The sequence below is a fragment of the Rousettus aegyptiacus genome, unplaced genomic scaffold (assembly GCF_014176215.1).
Source record: "Rousettus aegyptiacus isolate mRouAeg1 unplaced genomic scaffold, mRouAeg1.p scaffold_m13_p_3, whole genome shotgun sequence".
In the NCBI taxonomy this organism is placed as follows: Eukaryota; Metazoa; Chordata; class Mammalia; order Chiroptera; family Pteropodidae; genus Rousettus; species Rousettus aegyptiacus.
Window position 1 is genome coordinate 31,096,507 of NW_023416306.1, and position 19,563 is coordinate 31,116,069.

A 19,563-nucleotide genomic window follows, 5' to 3' on the forward strand; every position below is an offset into this window, starting at 1 on the left:
ATGGAGGCTTCATCACATAGGCATGAGCAATTACTAACTCTGTTTCTAGCCTCTCTCCTCTCTGGAGAATAGGAGGTAGGGCTGAAAATTCCAACCTTCTGATTATGGCTTGGTCTTTCTTGTGACCAGCTCCCATCCAGGAGCCCACCCAGAGTTGCCTCAGAACCAAAGATGCTCCTGGCGCTTTATCATTTAGGAATTTACAGGGATTTTAGGAGCCCTTGGGTCGGGGACAAAGTCTAAGACCAAATATTAGAATAAGAAATGTCCTTAATGCTCTTATTACTTAGAAAATTACAAGGGTTTTAGGAGCACTGTGCCAGAAACCAGGAGTAGAGACCAATATATATTTTCTATTATCTCACACCATTTTATTGTTGGGTGTTTGTGTCAGACATTGAATTTAGCATTTTATTTACATTATCCTAATTAATCCTCACAGAAGCAAACATCTTTCCCAAGTCACTATTTTTTGCCTTGTTTAACTTTAATAGCTTTCTAAATTATCGCCTTCCTTCCATTTTTGCCCACCCTCTATAATCCATTTTCCACAGAACTAGCAGAGTGATCTTTAAAGATCATGTCCTTTCTCTACTTAAAATTGTCCAATGACTTAAATTAAAATTGAGACACCTTTACATGGCTCAATCTGGCCCCTACCTTTCCGTCCTCATATTACTCTCCCTTTCACCTACTGTGCTAGAGCCAAATTGGTCTTCTCTTGATCATACTGTGCTCATTTCCACCTTAGGACCAGTGTGCTTCCCTGGAATGCTCTTCATCTTGCTCTTTACATGAATGACTCCTCAGTATTGTTTCAGATTTCACCTCAAATGTTCTCCTCTGAATGAGGCCTTTTCTGCTCATCCAATGTGAAATAGACCCTTAACTCTGCTTAATTTTTTTGTAGCACTTATTACTATCTGAAATTATCTTGCTTATTTGATTATCTCCTCCCACTAGAACAATACATGTCGAAGGTAGTGACCTTATCAGTTTTGTTCACAGATGTATCCTCAATGGCTAGAAGAGGGCCTAACTTAATTAAAGGTCCCTCAAAAACTATCTTGAATAACTGGATGAAAGTTGGAATTGTGACTATAGCTGTGTCCATAGCAATTCATTTGAGTAATATAATTCACTTTCTTTCATTTCGTTGCCCAGGAGCAGTAAGTTAGGGCACTACCAACTCTGCCAGATTTTCCTAAGTAATCAAATTACCCCAATACAAAAGTTTCTCTTGCCTATGACTACAAATTATATCAGATGCTTTTATGTAGTTTTTAAAATAGTGTATGGATATTTATTTATTCATTAAATGATTAGAGAATGTTTATTATTTCCAGACATTGTTTTGGATACTGGGGATAAAAAGATTGATAAGACATATTCTTTTACTACTAGAGGATCATGTTCTAGTGGAGGGAATAGATATACTCACAATTATTACAGAATGTAAATGCAGTGATAGAGGTATGCAAAAGGTATGATACAAACACAAAAGGGACATCCATCCACATCTGGGGAGTTCCGAAAAGACCTCATTTGTGTTTTAATCAATGGGTAAGAGGTAGACAGGTTAAGTGAGATTCGATGAGAGGAGGAGGCTATTTAAGAGCACTATGTAAATGCACAGAGAAATAAAACTGTCTAAAAAGCTAACTCAACTAGAGAGAGAGGAAGGGGCTAGACTAGAGAAGGCTTTGTAGGACATGCTATGGAGGTTGGCTTTTGTCCTTTAGGTAGGTAACAGGATGCCACTGAAGAGTTTTAAATAAGGGAGCAGCATGGTCATAACTGCTTTCAAAAGAACGATCTGGCTCTGTAGTGTAGAAGATAGTTTGGAGAGACAAAGCTCGAGGCAGAGAGCAGTTAAGAGCCATGTAATGATCTAAGTGAAGGATGCTGGGGCTGAACCACCAAGGCTGTGATGGTAGGGATGAGGATAGTAGAAGGGAAATTTAACAAATATTTAGGAGATTAAATTGACTGGACCTGTTGATTAGATTTGGGATGAAACGGAGAGGATGGAGTCTGGGATGCTTTCCAGTTTAGCTCTGAGTGACTGAATGGATGGTAATGTCACTCACCCAGCCCTACCCACCAAGGAACAGAAAGGTGGCAGGGCAGATTTTCTGGGGGGGGTAATGATTCTTGGTATTTGACAGGTAGTTCAACTGCTCAATTGTGGGGACATTTTGGTAATGATTCCTGCATGTTTTTGCTGCAAGACATCCCCGAGATTGTCAGTTTTATTGTTAGGTGAATTAAAGTTATCCTAGAATTCTGAAAATAACCAGTTATTAATATTGTACAATATCTAAGCCAAAAGACTTTAGTTGAGTGTTCACTAGCAATGAGGAGCTGTGTCTATTATAGTCTTTTGAATTAGTTGCTTGCTTATGTTGTGATTTGATTAGATAAAAACTAATGGTATAGAATCATTACTTTCTAAAACAAATTCATATGGTTGTTTTAAATAAGTTATCCATGCCTTGGTGTTTCTTCATTTGTGAAAGGGAGGTGATAATAATTACCATCTATCATAAAAAGTTTTGGAAGTGGGAAGAGGGTTGGGATATGAATGAAAAAGGTGAAGGGATTAAGAAGTGCAAATTGGCAGTTACAAAATAGTCATAGGGATGTTTACAAAATAGTTATAGGGATGTACAGCATAGGGAATTTAGTCAATATTGTAATAACTATGTGTAGTGCCAGGTGGGTACTAGACTAATCAAGTGGATCACTTTGTAAATTATAAATGTCTAACCTCTGAGCCATATACCTGAAACTAATATAAAATATTGAATGTCAACTGTAATTGAAAAAAAAAAGATTAAAAAGTCTTGGAGGATTACTCGAGTACACAATTAATTATATATTAATAATTTAGATTCCAGTGAGTGGAACTGTTGTTTTAATTGTTCTTTGGTTTCTCAGTGTCACTATTTTATAAATAATTCCTCGTACCATTGTGGCAATGATTCCCAAAAGGATATAACTTTGAGTAAAAGAACCTGTATCATCTTAGTACTATTTATAAAATGTGATAGTCATGGTTATTTTCCCATTCAAGCACATGGTATGTATTTTGTTGAAAGTATTTTATAACTGCAAAATGGCAAAAATCTGCAACTAATAACTTCTGCAGTTGTTTAAAAAATAAAGCACTGAATTTAAACCCAACATTGGTTACCACCTGTTCATGGGAAGTCTTTCAAAATTAAACCTCTATATATAGAGAGCGTAATACTTGCCCTGTTTTAACAGTTTTGTTGTGTTTATTTTTAGGTGCTTCCTCCCATGCTTTTTACCAAACTTAGAAACTTAACTTCATAGTGGGGCTCTTAAAAAGAATTGCAGTAATTGCAAAGCATTAGCTACTTAACCACAAACTTGAAACTTTTTTTAGTTATAAAATGAAACAATCTCTCAAAAACTACTTTTGGGTATAACTTACGCAGCTGGTATCCCAAAATCCACATCTAGCTTTAAGGATTCCGTTAAGTATCATATTCTCATTCTGATGCAGCTGTTTTAAGCATTTGTCTAGTATCACTTGTGTTCTGTTGAGATCAGTAGTCTATAGATAGAATAATCTCACAGCTAATCTCACATTCAAGTGTTTACCAACCACTGATGTTTTTATTTACTTCTATATGATTTTAAGATGTGTTTTCTGCATTCTGTATAGAAACATATCAAACTAAATAAAAGCAGTGTCTTTATTAAAAAGAAAGAAAGAAAGAAAGAAAGAAAGAAAGGAAAGAAAGAAAGAAAGAAAGGAAAAGAAGGAAAGAAGGAAGGAAGGAAGGAAGGAAGGAAGGAAGGAAGGAAGGAAGGAAGGAAGGAAGGAAGGAGAGAGAGAGAGAGAGAAAGAGAGAAAGAAAAGAAGGAAAGAAGGAAGGAAGGAAGGAAAGAAAAAGAAAAGAAAAGAAAAGAAAAGAAAAGAAAAGAAAAGAAAAGAAAAGAAAAGAAAAGAAAAGAAAAGAAAAGAAAAGAAAAGAAAAGAAAAGAAAGAATAATTCCTAGAGTTTGAAATAACTAATTCCCTTGTTGGGGAAAAAGTATATACTGTATTATTTACCTTTTAATCTTCCACTGATAATACTACTAGATTTCTTAAGTTCTTAATTAGGGACTTTATACCTAACATTGGTTTGTTTTACATCCATTTCTTATGATAGAGTGGGCCCAGTGACTTTTTTAGTAATCCCTTAAAAAGGTGATCATTATTGGTTGCTTAGGGCTGGATGGGGGTTTTAATATGTGAACATATTAAAAGCCATTGAATTCACTTTATTTTCCAATTACAGTTGACATTCAATATTTACATTAATTTCAAATATACAGCTTAGTGGTTAGACATTTATATAATTTATGAAGCGATCCCCCCAATAAGTCTAGTACCCACCAGTCACCAAAGCCATTGGATGCACTTTAAATGGGTGCATTGTATGGTATGTGAATTATATCTTAATAAAGCTATTCTTTGTATTTTAAAAAATAGTCATTATCACAGTTTAGGAAAACTCAGATGAAGAAATATTTCTTGCTAATCGAGCTATTTTAATACTTGCATTTTCATACTACTCATAGAAGAATAATTAGAGCATATAGTGTACTTTAATGCTTGCTGATCTTCCTATGTAGTCTCTTACTTTCAGGAACAGCATATTCATTTAAAATTGGGTAAGCAGAGAGTGGAAAACAGATGTTTGAAAAGGCCACTGAGGTTTAGCCTACTAAAGCTGTGTGACCTTAGGTGAGTCACTTAATCATTCAGATCCACAGTTACCACATAAAATGAGGGTGTTGGACCAGATCATGGTTCTCAAATTCAGATGCCCACAGGGCCATCCAATTAATGTAAACGAATAAAGGAGGTTGGTATAAAGGAGTCAGGAGCAGGGGAACCATGGGCATAGGATAGTTTATGCTCTTCTAAAGAAAGGAGCCACAACTCAGTTTTGGTCTGTTGTTGCCTTATTTTATTGTAGGCCCAATCTAACTATACCTTTTAATTTCAAGAAAAGCAGAAATGATATTTTTAATTGCTCCTGATTTTTAAATATTGTAACTAATTCTATCACAAAGTTGTTAAAATTTAATGATGTACTAAGGGATTTATTGACCTTTTTTTCATTTCCTTTTAGATAATTGAAGTATTTGGGATGTCACATGAATTTGAGAAACTAAAAATAATTTGGTTGCTTTAGAATTTGGGCAATTTTCCTCTAGTTTTTCTGATTGGCAAGGCATATATAGACTTTAGATTTAGGTTTTGTACTTTTTTATAGTGATAAAAAACTTATTGAATAATATTGAATAATCTGGACAATAATACAAACAAGCAACAGTAGATTAACAGAATTATTTTTTTCAAATTTTTTAAAATGATGATACCTGCTCCTGAGCTCATGTTAGTTACTGAATTATTTTCCCTTAAAAGTAGAAGACAAAACTCTTTTAGCAAAAACATCTTATCTACCCATGGGATTACTTCAAACACTTTTTAAAAATAAAGAATACTTTTTCCAAGTCATTGACTTTATATTTATATTTGTTTCACTAATTTGCTGTTTTCCTCAGGTTGACATAAAAAAAAAATTAGACAGATTTAAGACATTTCTATATTAGCAGATGTCACTTAGGTCAATGAAAAAAATTATAAAAAATAGTATGATCATTTTAGCTTGTTTACAAAGGCCTAAGAAAGAAAACCACTCAAAGAGGATTTTCCGCAAAGTAGAAAATCTCTCCATATATAGATTTAATATAACAGTGACACTGCATGATTTTATTTTATGAGAAATTATAGAAAATACAACTCATTTATGAGTCATTGATTACCTGGGGCCAAGAGTGGAGGACAAGATTGACTACCAAGAAGTATTAGGAACTTTAGAGACGTTTCATGGAACTGTTTTGATTGTATTTGATTGATATGGTGGTTACATGGGTAAATATTTGTCAAAACTCATAGAACTGTACACTTAAAATGGGTCTAGTTTATCATATATAAATTATACCTCAGTAAAGAAAATTAAGACTACACATATACATGACATATTTGCATCAAGCATTGATCTTGATATATAGCATCATCTACTATCTCCATAGTATAGCTGGTAATCAGACATGTTCGTCAACTATACCAGTGAAGGAGAGAAAAATACTTGTACAATTGCCATTATTGAAACAGTGTTAATTAGTTGAAGCCTACACATGGTGTTACTATATTGTGCAAGTATAATACATCTACTTCAGTATCTCTAATCCCTTACCTTTTGATTCTGTGTTATATATTTAGCTTTTCATCAAATATAGCAGGTCCTTGAATAACGTCATCTGATTATAACATTGATGAAATGTCAGAGGAACTTAATTCTTGGTTTTATCAATTAGCCTATGGTGGAATTAGTTTCATTATACATCATTTCTCTAAGTTGCAGAACCTATCAATGACAGCAAGGACTCACTGTGATAGAAGCCATCTTTCAATAATGTTAAAAGTCTTTTTTATTTGTTTCTAAGTCAACACTCTTTCCTACATGCCAGGCACAGTGATCCAGTGCTGAGTAAGAGAACATGGCCTCATCATTTTGGAGTTCTTTGCAGTTTTCAAATTAGTTTTACATGAATATCTTATTGCATCCTTGAGAGAGGGAAATGAAACTCAGAGAAACTGAGCGACTTTGCCCAAGGTTACACAGCTAAATAACTGAGAGTTTTCTGATTCCAAGTTCAGCTTCAGGCAGCTTTGGTGGGTAGAGTTACATAGTTTAGGTAGATAAATGGAGAGTTTGAGGGAACATGTTAAATAGTTGAATCTTATCCACATCCTGGAATGTGAATAAACTTCCTTAAATGTGTATAAAGTTGCATGTATTCCCTTTCCAATTTATTTGTTTTGCCACTAGGATAAGTAAATTTGAATTTCTGCCAACTGGATTTCTTCCAAGACTCTATTTCTGATTGTTATCCCAACAGCTGAGACCTAGCAATCTCTGGGTTTGTCACAAAAGAGAACTCTGCATACTTGTGGCATTGAATGTGAGTGGGCCCTACATGTAACCCCCCCCTCCATCTATCCCCCATTGTATTTTGCTGATTTGCAGGGCATTTTCCTTGTGGTGGCAGCTGTTAGAGATTCCATGCTCTGGCATAGATCTGCAGGAGGCAACCAGCCTGCTGAGCAGCGTATATAGTGGGCTTGTTAGCAGACTGGCAATAGGACTGTCTTTGCAGCATGGAATAGTGGAAAGAACATGGGACGAGCCATGAGAAGACCTAAGTTCCAATCTTAGAACTATGATTTGAGTGCTGTGTTAACCTTGGGCAACTCACTGATTCATTCTGATCATTCTCCTCCTTAAATGGGTGTGTGTGATATGTGCACTATGGATAAATCTCAAAATCGTTATGCTAACTGAAAAAATCCAGATACAAAAGAGAATATATGGTATAATGTCATTTATATTAAACTTTTAGAAAATACAAACTAATATATAATGATAGAAAGCAAATCAGTGGTTGCCTCGGTCCAGGGCCAGAAGGAAGAATGGAATGTAAAGAGGCATGAGAAATCTTTTGAGGATAATAGAAACACTCTGTATTTTAATTTCAGTGGTGGTTTCACAGGTATATATAACTGTCAAAATTCATGGAATTATACACTATCATGTACAGATACCCAAAAAAGGGATTCTAAGGCTGTTTCAGGGTTTATTAAGAGAATATTGAAATAGATTTATATTATTTTCCATGGGTATAGGAGGGAAGAAAAGCAGCACTGATATGTATTTATTTTGTGTATTTGTAGGCTATGTATTTGCCCTCTTTGCTTGAGGTTACCCAGTAAAATTATAGCTAAGATAGTAGAATGCTCAAACACTAAACAAAGTCAACAATCATCGACCTTGATCTCTAACTTTCCCTTTACCCATTTGTCATTTTTAGCTGAATCTTTATCTGAACTAGTAGTGGTAGAGGACATTTGAGATCAGACAAATTTCTTAAAATATTTGAAATACTTAAGTTACTACAAATTTTGGCACTATATTCCATTTGTCTGATTTTTCTGTTTAGTGTTTATTACATCCTCTCATCTTTATGTTGAGGAATTTCATTTACATCCTATAAGTTATAGTGTGACAAAGACATCAGTGGTAAATTCTTAACTCATATGTAAGGAAGGGCACAAGAAACAAAATGGAAATGACCTGACACCTCCCAGCTCCCAAATTCTTATCCTGTATTCTATTAATGTTTGTAAATGCCTCCAAGTCTTTCTAAATGAGTCCTTCCAGAAGCCACAACTAATTGTTTGGAGTTGACATCAGTTAAGAATTGACCTAGAGAGACTCTTCAGTAACCTAAATATGAAGTGAGTAATGACCTTTCTGGGTTAGCTACTTTGGTGGCTGTATGGAGCTGTTCCTTATCTCTGAAGGGAAGAGCCAGTGTGGTTGTGCTCACTCTTTTCCTCTTTCCCCAATGCCCAGGCCCTCTGTGCTTTCTTTATTCTTTCTTGCTAGGAACTTATAACCTTTAGTTGGATGTGGGACAATGGGCAGCTACTTCTAGAACAGAGACGTATTTCTTGGAGGAAAGCCTATTTTAGTTTGGTCAGGATATATACAAGATGAAGGTGTCAAAGACTAAGGCAATTGATTGATAAAATATATAAATGGATATATGGATGGGAAATGGATAAAATATATAAAAACCCATGAGTTAATGAATTTGAAAAACACACTCCCTTCCCCCCCCCCAAAAAAAAAGCAAAACCAAAAAACCCTGAAAGATTTCACTGGACTCCATCCAAAATAACTACTTACTCTGAAAATTGGAAATTGAAAGAATTACTTTAGGCCTGCTTTCATATATAAACTCTACTTTGGATAATGAAATAGCCCTAGTTTGGGGGGTATTCAATAAATTGAATTGAATAATTCAATAAATTTTAGTTTAGTCAAATCATCAAAATAGTATGACTGTGGACTATTTGCTGAAATAATGAGATTAGCCTTGTTAGATAGTGTTTCTTTGAACGATGTAAGGTATTCAGGGTGACATTTGTAAAGACCTGTGTATTAGGCAATTCTAGGTTCTAAGGACCCTGGTTGTCTTTGTTACTTTTTGCGTGATGAGACTTGTAAAGAATTTGGAAATGGAGAGAAAACAACTCCATAGCCACATAAGCAGGCTTCATGAAATCTTCTAATCATTTATTTAGTTGCCTTGGGTAAAAGGTAGAAATGGTAGAACTTTTTGTCCTTTGTCCTATCTTAGTAGATTCCGTTCATTCAACAAATACTTGTTACACACCTGTCTAGGACAGTGCTAGGCTGAGTGGGATCATATTGCTGTTCTCTTTAGGAATTTGCACTATAGTATAAGGCAGAGCCACCCTACATCATCTCTGGAACAAAGCTGGCAAAAAATAAAATATATGAATCTAATAAATGCCTTATCAGTTTTACAGTCAAACCATTATAGGAGTCTAGAAGAAGAAATTACATCTCCTTGAGGTAATTAATTTATTCAACAAACATAATAGTGTGGATTGTTTTTAAGGGCTATAACGAACAGCATATGAAAATGCTTGTGTTAAATAAAAAGTAGATTGTGGTATAGTTATGAGTACAGTGTTATATACAGTGTAAAAAAATGCATTTTAAAAAGCTATAAGGGAAAACACCAAAATAGTAACAAGTAGTTTTAGGTAAATTTGGGGAGGTTGGGAGAGTAGGGGGCAGAAGAAACTAGAAATGTATTTTTTAATTAAGTAATATGGTCACATAGTTTCAGAGTTTAAAAACAATTGTTCTAGGTCCTACTCTGGGCAATGGAGATAGCAGTGAGGTAGAAATAACAATAGGAAAGGTAATAATTACCACCGGCATTTATTGGTATACAGTAGTCTTCTCATGCTTGCCCTTCAACAACTAGTTCCCTCCCCTCAGAGACCAAAGTAAATACTTTCTTGTGCATCCTGTCAAAAATATTTTATGACTGATAAGCAAATATATAGATTTATTAGAGATCAGTGACCTCTTTTTAATAAATGGTACCTTTACAAACTGTTCTGTAACTTCGTTAGTCATAATATATTGGAGAGCTTTCTTTTTGTTTAATATATTGAGTGTTTACTTATTCTTTGTAATTCATAGTATTCCATTTAATGGATTACCATAATTCATTTACCCAGTCTCTATTCTATTTCTTTGCTGTTACATAAAATGCTGCCATGAATAAGTTTGTACCTATGTCATTTTGTACTTATACAGAATATCTGTAGGCTAAGTTCCTAGAAGTGGAATTACTGGTTCAGTCCATTTGCATTTATAATTTTGGTAAATATAGATCAGTGGAATACAATCATAATCACCCAGGGAGCTTTTTCAGTGTTCTTAATGTCTGTCACACCAAAAACCTGGGAGTTTTTTTTTTTTTTAATGGTTCTGGGGTGTGACTCAGTTATCTATGAGGGGCTAGATGTTTGTAAAATGTAATGTGGTACAAAGAAGCATATCTAATTTTAAAACAAAAGAATGTAGGTTAACCGTAGAGCTCAGAAAGGCACCATGCTTCCCATTTATGTAGAAGCATGCCTTACATGCATACTTACATACATGGCTGCTTTAACCTGCATGTCCAGATTACTGCTATCTGGCACTGCCCCCCCTCCCCATGATATTATGAGATATCTAAGCATTGCTAGATGAATATGTTAGTCTTGCAGATACTTACTAAGCCATGACTATCATAATTAGATTAGGAAATGTTTGATATGTTGCAGAGGGAATTTGTGAAATACAGGATCCCGTACAGCCTGTGGAAATTGAGAAGACTGTATAGCACTTAACCTTTTCCTCTGGCTTAGACTGTGTCACGTGGAGGAAAATAACTGCTTAGAAATAACTTAAAACACACCAAAACATTAAAGCCTTATTCTTTTCTAGGTTCTGGGTGAGGCGGTAAAGATAGTAACACAGAAATAACAATCACAGTAGTAATAACTACCAACACTTATTGGGTACTAAGTATGTACTGGGCATTATGCTGAGAGTTTTAGAAATATTTTTTTTTTTTCAATCTACCAAAAATGGAGAAGGGCAGGACGAGTTTAGGATGTGTTACTTAGCCCCTTTGGCCTTTTCTTTAGCCTAAGTAGCATTTCCTCCAAAGTTAATTATGCAAAGTCCTTTGTCATTATTACCCAGCCTTGACCTCTTTCTCTTTCTCATAGAGTGAAGACAAAATATAAGTTAAAATGAAAAACAGAAAGGCTTTACCACAAACTAATTACATTTTGAAAACCCTGAATTATTAGACAGATTTTTAAAAGAAAATGTAGTTTACTTTTGAATGTTCTTATGAACTTGGACTTAATAGTGGTATGGAGAACTCCTTAGGGTCCTGACTTTAGTAATAGACCAGGATTATATGTTATAACCACACGATTTGTTAGTATTTAAGTAAATGTCTCGGCATATTAAGCATTTTAATGTGCAACTTTAAAATCTTGACCTCAGTATTAATTTCCTAGCTTCTCTACAGGTAGACATCTACAACCACCTACCTTTTAGAATGATCTGAAATTGTGAATCAGCAGATTCTGAATTAATGATGTTTTTACCTTTTTATACAACTTTTACTGGTACTCAGCAGTTTCAAATGAGATTTTCTCTGAGTTATATTAGTGTAGTTTGCTGTTTAACTTTGCTTTCCGTTCTGAGATTTCTAAGCCTTTGTTCATTAATCATGGAAAACAGTTGTACGACATGCCTTGGTGTTAACTTGAATATCTAAAATTAGTCTCGCTATAGTCAGTGGTTGTTGGGAGCAAGGTTTCAGTAGTTTGTGGCATGTGTTAACTAGATACTGCAAGGTTGGAAGGAACTCCCTAGAAATAAGTAAGTTGTTTGTGTTAAGTGTGTGTGCATTAGCCATATATGTATTACAATTGAAAGTCTCTTTTTATTAAGCAAATGAACAAATTACATCTGTTACTCATATCTTTGTTTATGCACTATGCTGTTTAATCATTTATTTATTGAAAATTTGGTATGCTAGAATGCATGTTTGTTTTGTGCTTTCATTTGTAAAGGAATAATTGTATTATATATACTAAATTTTAAATGAATGAATTTTTTTTCCTCTTCAGAATTTGTAGAAACCCGTTCACAAAAATGACATCCTGGTTGTATGAATGTCTTTGTGAAGCTGAGCTTGCACAGTATTATCCTCATTTTACTGCCCTTGGCCTTCAGAAAATAGATGAATTAGCCAAGATTACAATGAAAGACTACTCCAGATTGGGAGTCCATGACATGAACGACCGCAAACGTCTCTTCCAACTTATCAAAATCATTAAGATTATGCAGGAAGAAGATGAAGCAGTCAGTAGCCCAGAGCATCCTCTTCAGAGAAACAGCCTATATATCAAGCCTCGGGAACCCAGATCTGGACCTCGCAGGCAACTGCATTTTGATTCTCCTGGTGATAACAAAGATAGAACTACCAGCAAATATGAGTTTGAAATGTGCAATTTATCAGATTTTTCTGCAAATGAACAGAAGTCTAGTTACCTAAAAGTGCTAGAGCACATGCTACCAGATGATTCCCAGAACCATACAAAAACAAGAATCCTGAATCCCACAGCTGCTGATTCCTACGTGCAAACAGAAACTAACACTTTACTCTTTTCATCAAATCACTTTTCTCCAATACTAGGGAATTGTAGTATTCCCATTATTCAAAGAGTCTCTCATGTTTCAGGGTATAATTATGGAATCCCTCATTCTGGTATCAGGTAATTATTTTTATCTTTTTTTTTTTTTTTTGGAGGGAGGGTGACCTCAGGCAAAGGCAGTCTTCTTCATGACCAGAGGAGATGAAAATGATAGCGAAAAGCTTCTGCATTGATAATAGAAATACCTTGATGGAAAATTAATGAGGAATTGGGACTTTTCAGGTGAGAGAGGTGTTATTCACATACATCAAACAGCTACTACTTGCCAGGATCTGCTATTATTTCTATGGCAGACCTGTTTCTATTATTTATTATACCGTAACATTGATACAACCAGTGCATCCATGAAGGTAAACTAGTTAACGAGGCTTCTGCAGTGGGTAAAAAAATGCATTCCACAGGATTATTTTTTTTTAATGCTATCAAATTCCCTAAAACCAACCAGGAGACAAAGTTTAGTTAAAAACAGAGCATGTAGTTGAAGTATGTCTTTGGAGCAGTTAGTTTACCTGTACATATGGAAATATTGTCCTGATTTTGAGTACCTTCTACAATTCCATCCCAGGAAGGACAGATGATTCTGATAATTGCCAAGAATATGACACTTCTGATAGAGTTTAGGGTTTGAGAGTCAGGGTGACAATAAGTTCTTTTCACATAGTGTTTCAAGTTAGAATTTGAAATAAAGTCCCTAAAAGGTGAAATATTGAGTAATAATCTAATACTGACATTGGTGTAATAGATAAAAAAAAAAATTTAATAACATATATTGCTTGTTTTGTTACTTTAAAAGTTTTAGATGGTGAATTATGGAGAAACAAGGTATTTACATATGGTCTTATATTGGCTAAGGTTTCAAAGGATCTCGTAACCAATTAGTTGTTTTATTCCTAAAAAAGAAGACCCAGTTTTAAAGATAAAAGTACCTTTAGTAATTTAAAATACTTAATTAATTTTAAAGTGTTTCTGAAAGTTTTTGGGGGGGTAGGGGGTGTTCGGTTTAGCAGAACACAGCATTTAATACTGTTTTCTTTTAATTGTGAGAGGACTAGATTGTCCTGTGACCATCAAAACCAGAATTGCCACTTTCCTCCTATTGGTTAGTTCAGTGGTGAAAAACAATTATTTTCTTGAATATTATAGTCTTTCATTGAACAACACATAAAAATCTAAATTGGAATTATTTATAAATAGAATAGATATACCAATTTGCATTATACATTTGAATAGAAGGGATATTTTAGTTTAAATATTGTTATTTTATTTATTTGGCAAATATTAAGTACCACCTCTGTTAGGCTTGATTCTAGATATAAAGATAATTAGAATATCTGGAGACTCAGTCTCTAGGAGGATGGGGGTGAGTGGGAAGACAGACTATCATCTGGTAAGTGCTGTTATAGAAGTTGATACATGACAAACCCAGGGCTTTTTCAACTTCCATATCATTATTATCTTAGTCTTCCCATTTTTTATTATACAGATGCCCCTTAACTTATGGGATTACATCTTGCCCATCCTAAGTTGAAATATCGTAAATTGAAAATGCACTTAATACACCTAATACACTGAACATCATAGCTTAGCGCAGCCTATTTGAAGCATACTCAGAATATGATATCCAAAAAACACTGGCAACAAAGTAGACCATTATTTGTTCACCCTCTTGATCACTTGCCTGACTGGCAGCTGCAGCTTGCTGCCACTGTCCAGCATCATGAGAGAGTATCTTACCACATATCACTAGCATAAGAAAAGATCAAAATTTGAAGTACTTTTTCTAATGAATATGTACCTCTTTTGCACTATTGTAAAGTCACAAAATCATTAAGTTGAACCATTGTAAGTCGAGGACTGCCTATATAAGAGAAATAGACATAAGAAGGTACATTTTCCCCAGTGATCCTCAATATTGTTTTCTCACTATACTTTAAGTGGGAGTCAGGGTTTCAGAACTTAAAGCTTGCTGTTAGGGCGTCTTCTATTCAAAGAGCATTCTCTTTGGATGCCTCAACTCAGATAAGTTCAGAATAAATTGCTGACCTTGGAATTTTAATAAGTCTAAGGCATTTAGAGAACTAGTTGCCCTGACTTATTTAAGACTTGAGTAGACCTGACCCCAGCTTTCTTATCTCTTTGCACATCAGACAGGGAAGATTGGGCATTAAAACCTTTTAATGCCTTTTAAAAGAATATTCATCCCTTTTTGTCCCTTGAATTTGAAAACTACAGTCCTTCTGTCTATATGACCCATCCTGAAGTCCCTGGTCAGTTTTATAAAGGACATTTTCTGTCCTCTTTGATTAGCTTTATACAATTAGATTATTAATACCAACTACTAGAGATTTTAACACAAAGCCCTTGTTAAAATGATGCATTTAAATTTTGCTTTTTCTTGTAAAAAATCGAACAAGCAAAAGAAGAGAAAATAAAACAATGAACCCCCATGTTCATCATCTGCTTTTAATGATTGTCAAGATTTTGCCACACTTAACCTCAAAATGATATGTTTTTAAAAGTTTGCTATATGTTGGTTAAGAAAATGAAATATGCCTTAAAAGCCTTGAGTAGTCCTTTATACATTATATTAGAAATTTCATTTGCTATTTTTACTAATTTAGATCCTGGCAAAAATAACTTTCTAGCCAGTTGAGGGCTCAGAAAATTGAAATTGATAATGAAGCAATTATATAGTGAAATATCCTGTGCAAAATTTATTATAAAAGGCTTTTCAGGGGCTATTAATCAAATTCTAAAGTATAAAGGAAAGGAATAATTTGTCTTGCTAAGACATTCTTAGTATATAGACCAAAGGCCATTGATCCTTATAAAACTCCTACTTTCAAGAATCCTACTTTCTTGTTACCTAGCTTTAGAGGAATTTCTATATAGGTATGTGGTCAGTTCCTACATGTATGATGTACATATACCACCATAAGCTCAGCAAGTAAACCCAATGAATTTTGTATCCCTAACCCAAGGAATATTTGCCTTAAATATTCTGGATATTAAGATTGATGAGTTCACTGAAGTTAGAGCCAGAGAAGAAATGCATCTGAATAGAAGAATGAATTCGGTAGGCAGAACCAGTCACAGTATTGTCCCAGGAAGAAGAAATATAGGATTGTATTCTAACAAATAGATAGCAGAGTGGGCAAAAAGAGGATGTACAAGAACAAGGCAAAGGAAGAATATACCTGGGAGGAATAGGGAAAAGTACATTGAAACCTACTACCTAATTTAAGATACTTAGTAAACTCAGAATTTAAAAAAATTAGATTGAATGATCAAGAAAACAGTAAATGGACAAGGATAATTAGATTGAAAGGAAGCAAGAGATGTGGGTTTGGGTCTTGTAAAGGCCTTGGAGGGATAGGAGCGTATTGCATTAGATTTTGAGGATTGACTAGCCTGAGTTTTGGGGACATAAAGAGCATCCTCATCCATCATTAGAAGCCTTTTGGAAGACTACATCTGGAAGCCAAACACACGTCTTGGAGCTAAAGCCACAGGAATGTTTTTTGTTCCTGTTTTTCGGCTTGGACAAAGGATGGGATGGAGTAGGGATGGAGATAGAAATAATCAGGAAGATTTAGCTAATAAGAACTTTCCCAATGTCAAAACTTATGTAACTATATATAATATATATATATATATCACCTGATATATAATAAAATGTACTGATACTTTGATCTCTTAAGTAGTCTTATCCTATTAGTAAAAATTAAAGCCCACTTATTAACATATATCAGACAGAATACCTCAGAGAAAGAGAATCCTTGGACTGAGATGGAGAAAATCAGAGTTTGTGTTAGAAAACGCCCTCTGGGCATGAAGGAGGTACGTCGTGGAGAAATTAATATTATTACTATAGAAGACAAAGAAACTCTACTTGTTCATGAGAAGAAAGAAGCAGTTGACCTCACACAATATATTCTGCAGGTATGATGTTTTCCTTTTGTGTTTGGAAATATTATCACGTGTCAAATTTTTGCTTTTTGTTTGAGTGGCAGCGTACAAATTCTAAAATTCATTTTCTAGTTTATTGCCATGCATCCCTGATGTGACATTGCATTAAATCATTGCTATCTTAGACTTTTAAAAAATATAGTGCAATGAGGGATACCAGAAACATAATTCCTCTACTCTAGTACAATAGAGTTGCATCATACATTTACTTGACACACTTTACATGAATTTATACATATTCAGCAAAAAAGGGTGAATGAGGGGATAAAAAGAATTTAAATAATGACTCGATAATAGAATCAGTCATTGAGCATATGCCCCAAAGTGACTGAGATGGTCACACAGTGACTGAGATGGTCTCAATTCTCACCTGTCTCTCTCAGTGTGAACTTCTCACTCTGCTGAGTGTGAGTCTGGAGTTTAATGATGTAGAATTTATTTTTGAGCAACAAGGCCACAGATCGTCAGCCCATTGCTTATTTTGATTCTCAACTGTCTCTGGGCTTAGACTTATTTGGTGGAAGTAGGGCTCTTGAGCAGTCCATATTGTACAGGGTAGATTGCACTGGGTAAATATAACCCAGAGATATGACCTAACACACCTAACATACAAAGATTTAAATAAAACACTCATAGCTACAGCACATAAAAATTGTTCACTCTTTGCCAGAATGATCATAAGAGAGTCCAAGGAGAAAGGATTTGGTATTGAAAGGAACTTACTCTAAGTTGATAAGTACCCTTGCAGTAACTCTTCAGTCTCGTATGGAAGCAGCAAACCCCATAGGTGGAAGATACTGTAACTTAGATACCCCTAAAATTGTGAAGCAATTGTTAATAATCTATAATAGGGGATAACCCACCAGATGTTAAAATTTGGGAATTAAAAGTTTCTCTTACTCTAAATCTGCCTCCCTATAATTTTCACATTACATTCATTTTGTTCTCTCTCTTGCTCTCTGGCCTCAAAACCCAGTGACTGGTAGAGAGAAAAAAAAGTGGTGAGTAATCTGGTTTGCTAGCAATTCACCTTAGCCAGCTAAGATCTTACTCTACTGAAATAAATCCTTTAGCACTGAAGTCAAATTGTTAACTTTACCCCCTTTTACATTTTCATTGGTCTTCTTTTTCTTTGCTAACCAAAACTGGGTTTCACAGTAACACTCAAAATAATCCAGTCTTTCTATGGGCACTAAATTACTAGGCCACTGTATAACCAACCCAATCACTTTAACAGCCTTATTGATTGCTGATCAATGCACAATCTATTAGGTCTAGGTAGGAGGTATTTATTTTGAAGATGGTCCAAATGAACAATTAGTTGTAACGATATGTGTTCCATGGCAACTTACAGCCATAGTAATAGCCCTATCCAATCACCATCTACCCAAGACTACGTTAATGATACTTTTGTCACAGTAATTCCCTCAGGGAGACATCATCTTATCTTTTATATTTTTCCATTATCCCAAAACACAATAACCTTACTTCTTTGTTATTACTATTGGTCAATACTTATTGAATACCCATAGTTTCCATAGCACTTTCTCTGCTGTTTGCACTTTGGACCTTTGCTCTCATAGGTCAAAGTCCTTACCTATCAATGCTATAATAAAAAAATATTGGGAGGGTTTTTTTTTTGCTCCTTTTCCTTTATTTAAGTAGAAAGAAGAAAAGGGAGGTTTATAGCAAATAAATAATGATTCTAGATTCTTTGGGTTTTATTTATCAAACTTATTTAGGAATTATATCAACTTAATAAGGAAAAAAACAAAACAAACATATGTTTTGTTTCAATTTCTTCAGTGAAGAAAAAATATTAGAAAAAAAAAGTACTAAAATATATCAAAAGTCAACAGTGCCTATCTCTAAATAGTAATATTTATAGATAATTTGGTTTTCTCTATCATTTTTCATATTTTTGAAATGTTCTGCAGTCATCTTTGTTGTTACTTTTATATAAAAAAGTAAAACCTTTATTTAAATATGTTTAAAATTGTAGTTGACACTCAGTATTATATTAGTTTCAGGTGTACAATGTAGTAGTTAGACATTTGTATAATTTACAAAGTGATCCCCCTGATAAGTCTAATAGCTGCTTGGCACCATACATAGTTATTACAATATTATTGACTGTATTCCACATGCTGTACTTTATATCCCCATGACTATTTTGTAACTGCTAATTTGTATTTCTTAATCCCTGTCCAACCCTCTTCCCATTAGGTAACCATCAGTTTGTTCTCTGTATCTTTGAGTCTGTTTCTGTTTGTTTATTCTGTTTTTTGGATTCCACGTGTAAGTGAAATCATATGGTATTTGTCTTTTTCTGACTTATTTCACTTAGCATAATACCCTCTAAGTCCATCTATGTTGTCGCAAATGGTAAAATTTAATTCTTTTTATGGCTAATATTCCATTGTATATACATACCACATCTTTATCCAGTTGTCTGTTGATGGACACATGTAGGTTGCTTTCATATCTTGGCTTTCATAAATAATACTGCTCTAAACATAAGGATGTATATATTTTTTTGAATTAGTGTTTTGGATTTCTTTGTATTACTACCCAGAAGTGGAATTTCTGGATCATAAGGTAGTTCTAGTTTTAATTTTTTGAGGGACCTCCATACTGTTTTTCATAGTGGCTGCACCAATCAGTTGCCCCACCAACAGTGCGTGAGGGTTCCCTTTTCTCCACATCCTTGCCAACACTTGTTGTTTGTTGATTTATTAATGATAGCCAAAAAACTTTTGAATAGGATAGATTCACCTGTTTCAAAATCAAAAGGTACAAAAGTGTATTCAGTGAAAATTGTCTCTCTAAAC

At 34.4% G+C, this 19,563-nt stretch overlaps 1 protein-coding gene across 1 annotated transcript in view; it reads left to right on the plus strand.

Moving 5' to 3' along the window:
* The window catches only part of KIF24 (kinesin family member 24), a 50,397-nt gene that overhangs the window by 2,678 nt on the left and 28,156 nt on the right, over positions 1 to 19,563 (plus strand). The window contains exons 2-3 of the mRNA XM_016130332.2: positions 12,176 to 12,823; positions 16,516 to 16,705. Of these exons, the coding sequence (XP_015985818.2) occupies positions 12,201 to 12,823; positions 16,516 to 16,705 (813 nt within the window). The 5' untranslated portion in view covers positions 12,176 to 12,200. The remainder of the gene's footprint in view (positions 1 to 12,175; positions 12,824 to 16,515; positions 16,706 to 19,563) is intronic.